The sequence below is a fragment of the Corapipo altera genome, unplaced genomic scaffold, assembly GCF_003945725.1.
Source record: "Corapipo altera isolate COAL_440 unplaced genomic scaffold, ASM394572v1 45, whole genome shotgun sequence".
NCBI lineage: Eukaryota > Metazoa > Chordata > Aves > Passeriformes > Pipridae > Corapipo > Corapipo altera.
The window spans coordinates 3,785,757-3,798,377 of record NW_020884877.1 but is presented as its reverse complement, the minus strand read 5'-3'; the positions used below and the strand labels follow the sequence as shown (position 1 = coordinate 3,798,377).

General features: G+C 43.5%; 1 protein-coding gene across 1 annotated transcript; it reads left to right on the top strand.

Annotated features, from left to right (window-relative positions):
- Window positions 1–373: 373 nt before the first annotated feature.
- CAVIN2 (caveolae associated protein 2) lies at window positions 374–10,916 on the top strand. Its single transcript, XM_027637321.1, has 2 exons — window positions 374–796; window positions 8,365–10,916. Exons 1-2 carry the CDS (start codon window positions 404–406, stop codon window positions 9,160–9,162), a joined length of 1,191 nt encoding a protein of 396 aa, XP_027493122.1. The 5' UTR covers window positions 374–403; the 3' UTR covers window positions 9,163–10,916.
- Window positions 10,917–12,621: the final 1,705 nt, after the last annotated feature.

The window sequence follows — 12,621 nt, the reverse complement described above, 5'->3', positions numbered from 1 at the left end:
TCAGGTTATCCGACAGTCTTTAACTCCAGCCTACACCCGCAAACTCTCTCCCGGACCATCATCACCAACAGCTTTTTCTTCCCCTATTTTCCCAGCCCCTTCTGAGCTTTCCTCCCATCCCCGCGCGCATTTCGCGGTATCTCCTGCCATCTACTGATGCTTGCGAGGAGGCAACTGGTGCTTTTCGCCAAGTGCGGGGCGAGAATACACCCCTGGCTGTTCAAAAAGGGAGATGAGACGGGACGGGGGGAGGCACGGGAGTGCCGGCCCGCCCCCGGCGGTCCCAGGCTGCCCGGGGCGGGCCGGGGCCGGGCTCTGCCCGAAACCTCCCCGGGGGAGGGGGAAGGCGCAGCCCTTAATAGCGGCGCCGGCGGCCGCCCTCCCGTCCCGTCCCGGCGCAGCCATGGGGGAGGCGGCGGGAGGCAGCGCGGTGCCCCCGCTCCCGCCGTCGGAGGCGGTCGGGGGGCAGGTGAACGCTCTGACCGTCCTGGCCCTGCTGGAGAAACTCGTCTCGATGCTGGAAGCGGTGGAAGGTCAACAGCGGCAGATGGAGCAGAGGCAGCGGGGTTTGGAAGGGGCGGTGCGGGGCATTCAGGGAGACCTGGGGAAACTGTGCCGCAGCCACGGGGCGACGGGGGAAGCGGTGGAGAAGCTGCTGGAGAAGTCGCGGAAGGTGTGCGCGCACACCCGCGCCGTGCGGGAGCGCCTGGAGCGGCAGTGCGACCAAGTGCGGCGCCTCGAGCAGCACCACGCCCAGCTGCTCCGCCGGGACCGCTTCAAGGTGCTCATCTTCCAGGTGAGAGGCTCCGCGGCCACCTCTGCTCCCCGCAGCGCCGAGCTCAGGCTCCCGGCCCCGCCGAGCTTGCTCCCGAACTTGAGGGAAAAGCCCATCTGTGCTAACTCGTAGCAAACCTGGGGAAAGAGCTGACTGTTTACTAACTCTTAGCGAACTTGAAACACAGAGCTGTCTTTTTGCTAACTTTGCAAACTTGGGAGAAAACCCCTCTTTTCATCTTAGCAAACTTATGTAAAAAGCCGTCTTTCATACTTAGTAAATTCAGGGAGAAACGCCCACTTTTACTCTTGGCAAACACGGGGAAAGCATGTTTTGCTAACTCTTAGGAAACCTGGGGAAAGACCTGCCTTTTTTGCTCTTGCAAACTTGAGGAAAAAGCCTTTTTTTTTTTTCTTTTCCTAACTTTTAGCAAACTTTGAGAAAGACTCCTCTTTAACTCTTGGCAATCTTGGAGAAAGAGTTGTCGTTTGCTAGCTCATAGTGAATATGATGTAGAGACCTTGTTTTGATGACTCTCAGCATACCTGGAAAAACAGCCACCTTTTATTCTCAGCAAGTGAGGCGAAAGAGCCATCTTTTACTAACTCTTGACATACTTGGGGAAGAGTTGCTTTGCTATGTGGTTTGAGGGCGGTTTAAGTAAACTTGAAGGGCCCTTATTCTTTTTGCAAACTTGAGGGAAGAGCCTGCTTTGGTAACTTGGAGTAGAAATGCCACTAAAAACTGCCATTGCATCTGCCCTCAGAAGCAGAAGAGGGGCAGTGCTGCAGCTCCCTGTCACCTCACGCCCTGCTTCACTCTGCAGGCTGATCTGGCCCGTTCAGGGATGAGCTAAAGATTCAGCTTAAAAACTCAGCTTCCTGGGAGTCCATCCAGTGATAGCAGCAGTTTGCATATTTTCCCCTTTTTAAGCAATGGTCTGGGTAGAACATGCCGTGAGCTTTAACTAAACACAGGACGTGACTTTCACATATTTAAAAAAAATAAAGACAGACCTCCACAAATCACTGAGGGAGGGAAGGAGAGCAAACGTGCGGCTGGAGAAGTCACAGCTCGGGCACATCAGCAGACCTCATGCTAAACATCTGGGCGTTAAATCTGTCAGTCACTAACTCTGCTCCTTAGGTTGTTGGGTTGTTTTCCTGTTTAACCCATCCGAAAACAGAGTAGTACTTAATTTTTAGAAGCTGGCAGGCCTGATTAGTGCACAGGCAATTCCCCCATAAAGGAAGCCCCCACCTCCCTGCTTATTGTTCTCCCAAATTACAGTCCAGGCTTGTCAGGCCAGAAGAGGAGGAGCCTGCAGCATGTTTCCACCCCAGAAGGAATGTGGAAATTATTCCAGAGACTGGGTAAATTAAAAGACACATGTTCTCTGCAGTTCTGCATCTAATTTAAGATCCATTACTGTATGTCAAAACACTGCCATCTCCCAGGCCCCGCTCGCTAATGACTGGCTCCCGCCTCCAGGTTCAGAGACCTTGAACACTTCCCGTGGGGTGGTGAATCACCGAGGGCTGGGGGAAGGCAATTTTGTAACATTTCTAGTACTTCTGAGTGTGACAATTAAGGCCTCGTTGTTGCAACAAGAGTCTTCCTCCAGGTGACTTTAAAAAATGCAGAGAGTAAAGACAAGCAGAGCTCTGTGAGTGTAGGGCAGATGACATTACCACGGGTAGGGCTCTCCAGTGGCAGCAATTTGTAGGCACTGGGTGAAAGTAACAGTAAAACTCACGCAGAAGGGTTTGAGAGGTAAACCAGTGTCCTGACAGGGACGGGGAAGGGCTGGATTTTCTCGTTTCTTGATACTAAATACTATTCCAAAGGTAAGGCCTATTTAAACCTCTGAATCTTGCATTAATGCTGGGTCCTAAAGTGCACAAAACCAAAACAAGCAACACAGGCCTGTGTCCGAGTACAAAACTTGAAGAAAATCCACTTCTTCTCCACTGCCCATCACTGGGCTGGTACCTTTGGACAGCAGGTCTGTTCTTCATTGCTTTCCAGGGATTTAGGTAACGCTGTTCCCGTCTCTCACTGGAAAAGATGTTGCCACAGTATAGGAAGATGAATTTAACCAATCCCAGCCAATGCATATAAGGAACACAAGTTTTAAAAAAAGAAACACTGCAGTCAAATTCAGTTAAAAAAATAATAAATCAGCTGTCAACTGGGAATTGCTCCTGGAAGTGGCCTGCTGCTAAATGGCAGCGTGGCTGTCTGGAAAACCAGGGTGGTCGGCAGAGCTCCCTGTGGCATGGGAGGATGGCTGGGGTAGGCAGCGCCCAGGGCTTTCTCCAGTGGAGCCTGGGAGGAGCTGGGATTGCCACTGGTAAGTGGCTGCACCCAGAGGGGTGGTGGGTGCTTGCCAGGCTGTGCCCATATGCCTGCTGCTGACCTGGACAGGTGCCTTACCTGCATGCCCACCTCCTTGGAATCTCCCTTCAGGATCTCCTTTCAGGCTGGAGGAGGGACAACCTGCTAGTCAGCGGGGCCTCTGCCTTGCTAGGATAATTGTACAGAGGAAAAAGCAGAAGGCTGGCTGGGTTTCTGTCCTGCCCTGCACAGGAATCCATGGAAAAACAATTGCAGGAAGGAGAGGTCACAGCAGTGAAGCGATATCGACGCCAGATCTCTGTAAAAAACAAAAGGGAAATCTGGATGGATGAGACTTCTCTTCAGCTGGGGGATTCTTCTTTTCCACTGAAAAAAAACAATCCCAAACTTCACACAGCATGTTTCTCATTAGGACCAGCTTCTCCAGCTTAGGAAGACAGCTCAATATGAAAATAAAGATACACATTCGTGATTCAGTTCTGCATTCACCATATACCCTAAACTCCCTCATACTTAGTGGGAGCACTGAGCATAGCCAAAACACACGACTGAGCTCCAGCTCTGCATTTTATGAAACCAGCATCAGCTTTCCCTCAGCACACACACTGAGAATGAACTGCGTTTAGGAAAGTTCAGCTATTTACATATTTTCCATTAAAATGCTCTTAGCTTTCTCTCCCTAGACTGCATATATTTCTTTAATTGGTGACATATTTTAAGGGAGCTCCATTCCAAGCATTTGAGGATGAAAAAGTTATTACAAATGACACAGCAATTTAGCAAAACACTGAAGTGACTGTTTTAAAAATCCTTGTTAAGCTTTGGCATTGTTCCCCTCTATTTTGTTCTTGCCACATGACCAGCTTTTTGGTTCTGGTTTGGTGGGGGGGTTGTTTACCTTTTTAGCTGCAAAAGCAAAATGCAAGAGAAAAAAAGCTCATGTTTAATTTTTCAATTAAATGTCATGTTTACTGGTTAAATGTCATGCAAATGGGACAGATAAAATAAGTCAAAATTGCAGCTTGGGGTCAAGCACACTAATATTCAAGTCCCTTTCAGATGCTGCCGTTGGGAAATCCTTCATGTAAAATGAAGCAAGAAGAGGGCGCAGGAAATTAGCCATTTGATTGTATCTTGTTGTTTGGGTCACTGCAATAATCTTTTTGAAAAAGCAACAAGTGAAGGAAACAGAAGAATTACAAGCCAATAGTGCTGTTATCTAACTACATTTCCCACTGGAGCATTGCAGGGAGAATACTCTGCTGTTGATTAATGACAGAATTACCTCGCATGGCTTGACCCAGCAGTGCTGTGGGAGGTCAGGGGGACGGTGCAGGCAACGCCCCAGCCTGCACAGGACGTGCAAGTGGGAGGGCAGCAATTTCCTCCTCCCTACCCTCCTCCCTCCCTGTGGTGACATTCAGGTCTGAAGAGCATGTATTTCTCCAAAGGTGGAGCTATAGCTGGTTTTAGAAGGATTTGTCATGTTTTGACCTATTTTGTGAAGGAAAACAAGTTTTAGACTAGTAATCATTTAGGCATATAACAGCCTAAAGTACAGAGGAGCCTGGACTGCAAAATGCCGTCTCTTGTTCTTGAAGGTCATGGCCTCCTGCAGCAAATCTAACAAAAGTCCAAACCAAAGCACACTGATTTCCCTCATCCAGCATCAGAGATTCACCACTCCTTGAGTAAATTAACCGCCTGTTCACTCAGGTCATCCAGTTTTGTAAGTACACCGTTATGGATCTTATTCCCTTCTGCTAAAAGATAAGGATGAAATTATGACCTACAGAAACTTCCCAAGAATGGCTGATCAAAGCCACAGGGAAGGCACTGATTTTAACTATGCAAGTATTATTAGTATTAGCAAGAGCTGTTTTACGCAGAGAACTTCCACTATTCTATTCGTCTCCTACATGGAAAAACAAAACTCAGGAGCTAGCTACCTACAGTCAGAAAATGCAAGTGCTGGTTTTGGACTCAGATGTGGAAAATACAAAGATGTATTGCTTTCTTAGAATTTTAGATTAGATCAGGAAGGAAAGATCAAAGTTCTACCTTTTCTTTTGCATGGAAAATAGTTATGCAGTTTGTAACAGCTGGCATTTTTTAGTGTATTGTTCTAGTCTTCCTAAATGAAATATCAGACTGCTTGAAAAATGTATCAAAACAAAATACAGCTGTCATATAAACTTGTTACACCAAACAGTTATCAATAGCCCACTTACAACATGTTATCAGTAACCGTGTTTGACATAGAAATGTTTGTTCCAGCACAGAGCATTCCTGCTATACCACCCTTGTAATTTCAAAGCATTTTACTTAATTTTTCATTTGCATTTTAATAGTTCCTGTGATCCTAAGGTCTTCTAGAAACATGACATAGGAAAGCATGTCATTCCCATTTTACAGGAAGACAAATAGATGCCCAGAGGCTGATATTTTTCAGGGCCATGCAGGAAGCTTAGACAGAGAGGTGATTACTTGAATGCCAGTACTGCCTGATAGCCAAAGATAGCCAGATAGCCAAAGACCACTTAGGATCTGCTTTTAATTGAATAATTATCTTATTATTATGCAGTATACTTAAATTTGTTCTTTTTTCTTTATAAATACGGGTAGTTTGACAGTCTCTCTTCTACTCAGTCAGAAATTTGATAAAAACTGAAATCAGATGTATGTCCATATTCTTCTGGAGACTGCATGCAGTACTTCAGTTTAAGGTGAATAACTGTAGACAGAGCTAAACTGACCTTGAGAAAGGCTGCACAGGCCCATCTCTGGCTCAGACTGCACTGGGATCAAATCATATGACACCACTTTCTTAGATAAAATACTTTAAAAGTTACAACCCATTTTTACTCATTAAAATCAGTTTTCTATACCATTAAGACACTTAACACCTGAATGTTCAGATATCTAAAACTGTGTGATTACCTAGGTTTGGAAAGAATGCTCTGGACATGAAAATTATGCTTTATACTGAGTTTTCCTGCTCTGGGGAATAATTCAACGCTGCACCCTCTCATGTAATCCACATTTCATTAACTGCAGTGGAGAGAAAATATAAATATTTGTCCAGCAGTTACAGCTGGTTTCACTTAAAGCTGGTGCAGGTTTCCTTTGTGTTGTTATCTTGGTCACTGTTGCTGATAGTTGGAACAACATTATAGATGTCAGAAGAAGAGTGTGGGCTTTATTAGATGTTCCACTGCAGGCAAGGGGCATGTAAAGCTTTGTCCATGTCAATGTATCCAGCTGAGGCTGAAGGCCCAGAAAGGTATGCAGAAACCATAGAAGTGAAGCATTTACAAACTGTCAAACAGCTATCCTTTTTTTTTTATACTTTTCATTATTATATCCTTGAGGGATATTAATGAATATACTTGAATCACTGTATATATGACTATATACTGTGTATCTACAGTATAAAATAATCCTGCCCATCTACACTGCATATTCTTTAGTTCCAGAAGGGCTACAAAATAGTCAGTACTACTTTGTTTTTAACAGAATTACAGAATCAGTCAGGCTGGAAAAGACCTCTGAGACTGAGTCCAACACCACCATGTCAACAAGACCACGGCACTGAGTGCCATGTCCAGTCTTTCCTTAAACACCTCCGGGACAGTGACACCATCACCTCCCTGGGCAGCCCATTCCAATGTCTAATCACCTTTTCTGGGAAGAAATTCTTCTTAATGTACAACCTAAACCTCCCTGCTGCAGGCTGAAGCCATGTCTTCTTGTCCTGTCACTGGTTGCCTGGGAGAAGAGACTGACCTCCACCTGGCTACAGCCTCCTGTCAGGTAGTTGTAGAGAGCTATAAGGTGCCTCCTGAGCCTCTTCTTTAGTCTAAACAACAACCACAGACAACATCCTTATACAGCCTTGACAGCAAATTTAACCCAGGGCACTATTCTCTGCAGTGATCACAACTGTATGCTCAGTCCTGAAATAATGAGAATGAACTTGGAAGTGTATATGGCCTTTCTTCCCCTTAACTGTACACTCAGGCCCACTAGGGACAGATCTGAGACTATTACAACCATTTCACTCAGCACTTACTGCTTTTTGTATCTAAAGATAAATATGGAGGGTGGGAGGAGGGGGGGGAGAAAATCCTTCCAATCCATGTGGCTAAGTGAAATGGCATGTACAGTGTCTGAAGGTGATAAAAACGGTAATGAATAGAGACTATGCTGATCTAAGGCTCGACAGAGCTGAAAGGAAAAGGGAGTGTGCGAGGAGCCTCATTTTCTTTGCATGGGCAGATGCCTGCAAAACCTACCACGGAACAGAGTGTTCATTGTGCTGCTTCTGAACTGCTCGGGGTTGCAGAGCTTCCGCGCTCGGTAGTTGCAGACACCCCTCATTACGAGTTGCAGCTTCTGCCCTTCTTTAGCCTGTTTGGTTTTCAGAAACCTTCTTTCTTTCCATGTCCTTTTTTTCATTTTGTTTGTAAAAAGCAGTACTTTTCCTGTTAGCTAAGAGTGACTACTAGTGTTTTCTGTGTGCTATAATGCCTGTTTATTTCTGTATACCGTAATTTTTTATTCTTATGTTTCAAGGAATTGTCCTATTGAGATTTTAATATTTACAAACCAAATTTACTAGCTTCTTTTTCTGCAAATAGCTTTAAAATAGGATATACTCTAAACATCATGGACTGCATGGTGTCTCAGTATCAACAATCCACATACATTTTTCCACAAATACAGCAGAAGTGCTAGTTGCATTTGCCATCTGAGACATCTCCCAGATGCAACCAACATCTCTGCAAAGATATTCTTATTCTTTGGCTGGAGAAACTGAAAGCTCTGTGGGGTTATGTGACTTCTGTATGTCTGCACAGGGGTCTGCAGTACAACCTCTTTAGCCACCATACTTCACCTTCTCCCCAGGGACAGGTGTACAGCTTTACAGCTAAACTCTTACTAAAGAGTATCTAATTTAAATGGCAAAGAATGGGATTTCCATCCTGCATACATTCCAAGTCACTCTGAAAGAGAAATCTCACAGCTCATTAGTCTTAAACTTCACGATATAATGATTCAGTGGCCTTTGAGTGGCTTGCTACTGGTTAAATATACTAAAATAACAAGAAATGTTCAGCTTTCTTCATCTTATCATTGGGGGGGAGGAAGTAATTGTTCAGGGTTGTGCTTTGGTTATTAAATTTGGGTCCCAAGAACTGTAAACCTCAAATACTGTCAATTATTTTCAGGAGGAAAATGAGATCCCTGCCAGTGTTTTTGCAAAAGAGCCTATTCCCAGCATTACAGAAGGGAAAGAGGAGCCTGTGGATGAGAACAAAACACTGGAAGAAACCTTGCACACAGTGGAATTGGGTTCAGATGATGAGATGTTTCATGAGGAAGATGATGTGGATGACAGCGCAGAGGAGAAAACAGAAGAATCAAGAGCTGAGAAACTTAAAAGGTCCAGCCTCAAGAAGGTAGACAGCCTCAAGAAAGCATTTTCCCGCCAAAACATCGAGAAGAAGATGAACAAGATCAGCACAAAGATTGTGTCACCTGAACGGAGAGAAAAGATCAAGAAATCACTTACTGTACATCATCAGAAGTCCTCTTCTTCAAAGAGTTCGGGTTTCAAAGTATCTCCCCTCGCATTCAACACGAAGAAAGGCCGCGAAGGAGAAAGCCCTGCAGAAGCCGAGGACAGACCATCAGAAACTGCAAGCAATGACCAGGCTGAGAATGAGGATGAAATGTCCTTCGCTGACATGCACTCGGATATGACACCCACCGCCTCGCTGACCGAGGAGGGCAAAGCAGTGGTCGATTCTCTAGAGCAGGAAGCCAGAATGGAAGGGAAAGCCATGATGAACAACAACATCGAGCTGTCCATTGTTGAAGATGATGATGAAGAGTATGGGATGCCTCTAGAAGTTTCTAGCCAGAAACTGTATGATGAAAGAAACAACCCATTTAGCGGGGAAATGGAACAATCTGATGAAGAAAAGGCCCAAGCAGCTGTCCTGCAGGTAGACCATACAGCGTAATCATCCTGAGCCCTCCTTCATCTTCCAGATACGCACGGTTTTACTGAGGCTAATAACTAGTTTCAGCTACACAGGCAGCAGCAGCAATTAAACCTCTTCCATCCTTTTCTCTGCAGTGATAATTTATTGCATCGTGTTGGAATGCAGAGTAAACAAAGTCAATGTTGCTCTGCTTTAGGCTGAGTCACCGGTTTTTATGAATTTAGAGACGCTGCCAACTGGTGTAAGAGACTAGCGGGAAGAGAGTATGTCTAGTAGAAGCAAGCTGGTCAGCTGGCTTTCTTAGAGTTAAGGTCAGAGGAATGCATGGAGAGTAGTCAAAACCTAAACATTTCTGTTCTCTTTTCTTCTCTTAGTATTTCAGAGCACTGTGAGTAGTTTTGTATGTAAACGTAGAAATACCAGTGAGAACATTTGATTTCAGTTTCCTTGCCATGCTCCATGAACACTAACAGCCTCAGTAACTGTGCACACATGTGTAGTTTGTTTGGGACTTTGCTCCACAGCACTGTAGGACTAAAAGAGCAGAGTAGCTAGAGGGCGAAGCTAAAAAATTGGTTACATCCAGTGGGGGAAAGATTTTTGCCAGTAGTCTCTCTCTCTACTCAATTGGAAGAAATTACTGTGTTTAGGTGGAAACAAAAAGATGTTTTTCAATCTATCAGAGTTAGGGAAATATATTAATGGCAAGCATGAATGTGTGATCAGTTGCTGTACCTCTAAGGTGCAGAAAAAAAATAGGAGTTTGGTAGATAGTCTGAAGAAAGTATGAAATGCAAAAAAGCAAAAATAAACCCCCACAGTATTAAATCTATGCTCCCAGCTTAAAGTATATATACTCGGATAACACTAGTTAATTTTTAGTCTTTTTAGCAATATACTATCAAACTTGGCACCTGCACAACTTTGTATCTCAGAGTATTTTGAAAATAGCATAATTTATCTTTTTACAAACTATTTCATATATAGAACTGTATCTACACAGAAGAGTTAGATAATTACAGGGATGTAAGGACAATCATTTCAAAAAGGTGAAATACCCTTTCAGGCATGTCTAAAGGGAGCAATGTCTTATGGATTGAACTTCATGGCAGGGATGAGTTTACGTAAGTATGAGTCTGCAGAGCCACAGGATTTGATTCTCTGCTAATAATTTTCATCAAAGTCACCTACCTACTCTCAAAATTACTAGTCTGTAATTTTTCAAGAGTAATTGAAAATGAGAGGTTGCAAGGTAGTTTGTTCACTATGAATGTTCATTCCTGTCACTTAACAAAGGTAAGGGGGAAGGGAGGAAAGGGAAGCACAATACCCACAAGTTACCTTACATCCTTGGTTGGTTATGCAGTGGGTTATTTTTATTTTTTTAAATATATAAAAATTCTACTGATACTTAACATTGCACTAAGAGGTTGCTTCCTTCAACTTGTATTTAGAATCACGAATTACAGGGGAAATGAAAGCTACAGCAGAAATACCAGTAGGAAATAATTTACAGGTATTACTCCACAGGGGTAATATCTGTAACCAGTAAATCACACTGGAAGTTAGTCAGTAAGAGCTTAGTGTAGGCGAGTTCTATTAAGAGTTAAGCTCTTAAGTCTATGGTGTCATATAGGAGATACTGTTTCTAAGAAAAATCATGGTATAACTCGTGCAGCTATGTTTTTATTTTGTATTAACTACAATGGATTTCAATAATTTTTACTTGTAACTAACTACAAATATGACAAATAAAAGCATAATATAAAACACAGCCATGTCAGTGTTTGGGAGCAGCTGGCAAAGATGAAATTTAAAGGTCAAGCATTTATTACTTCAGTTCATGTCCCCATTGTACCTATACCATTTTCTTTCTCATTATGTGCTGTTATTTAGCAATGCAAACACCAGTGCTTTACTTTCCAGATACTTATCAGATTTCTAGCCCGTCTAAATGTAGTCAGGCACTTTCCAAAATCTCCTAGCTCCATCTGCATTTTTTAATGGACTGCAGCATGCCCCTAATACTTTAAACAGTCCTAAAAGCATATTTATATTGAAGTCTATATTCTGTTTATGCACACAGATAAACTCGTGTCTTCTAGAGTGCCACATAGTCTTTAGCAGGCTTAATTTTACTGACAGACAAGGAAATCACGTTTAACCTTTATGTAGCAGCTGTCAACCTCCTGCAACCACCAAGTGCTAACCAGGAACTCCAGCACCATGTTTACATTTCACTTTCAGATATGCCCCGTTTGTTTGTCCTGCTAAGCTTTAATTCAAACAATCCCCCTGGCCATGCTTTATCCACTTTTAGAGATGCTGAAATGAATCCCATGCACAGTGTTCTAAGAGCATTACAATGCTATCCAGTAAAACACTTGGAAATGCGGATATTGAGCATCTGTGAGAATTAACTCAAATATCCACTTCAGAATACAGTACACACACCACCATCAGTTGCAGGACTAGAATTAAACATTTTCTCCATCACAATTGTACATTTACAAGGACAGGTGGGTCTGTAATCCCAACAAACAAAAGAAGGTATGCTTTGCATGAGAGAAAAATGTTTACTCGAATCATGAATGTCTGCTTTTGTGCTACCTTATAAACAAGAGGATGAAGCAAGCTCAGGATTCCAAGATGTCCCCTTGCCTTCCATTCTCGAGACCTGACTGAAAACATCAGTCTGCTAAACTTACTATTTCAGGGAGACAGAACGTGGGACCAGCAGCACTGCATTCTTTCAAGTATCTCAAGTATGTGCCTGGAACTTGTCACAGTGGCAGATGTCAAGCATATGCACGGGTATTCCATGATTGTGCTGACAGGTTTGTCTACATAATTATTTTTTTAAAAACCTGCTTATTAATGCTTCCTGGCACAATAACAGTGAGCTCCACTTGTACCATTATTCCTTGGAAGACGTGACCTGTTATCTGTTGCACAGATTCAGAGTTTCATCTCCACTGAAGTCGGCGGGAGCTTTGCACAAAGAAAAAGGGTGTGATAAAGCCCTTATGGTATAAATATTTAAACTAGCAGCACTCAGCAGCTGCTGATACTTCCATTTTCAATGACAGAAAACCAGCTGACATTTCTGTGCCCTTTTAGGGGAAAGAGCAAAGAGCATCCCATTGACCCCCACATGCTAATGCACGAGCCAGCTCCTCTGTGAAAAGGCACAGATGCGGGTTTTCTGGACCATTTCACTGTCAAATAAGAGAATGGAGGTCTGACTGAAGCATGTTCTGTCTCCAAGAGACAGAAGAAAGGGAAGAGGAAAAGGATCAGAAGGCAAAATGTACCTGATAGCCTTTTACACTGATGCAATGAAAACCCTTTGTTGTTGTAGGCTGTAATACCAAACAGCTACGCAACTGATGACTGATAGCCACACTCTTGAAAAAGAGGTAAGCTCAGAAGAATTAGCAAAGTAATGGCAATTTGTTAGAGGGCAAACTGTTCACA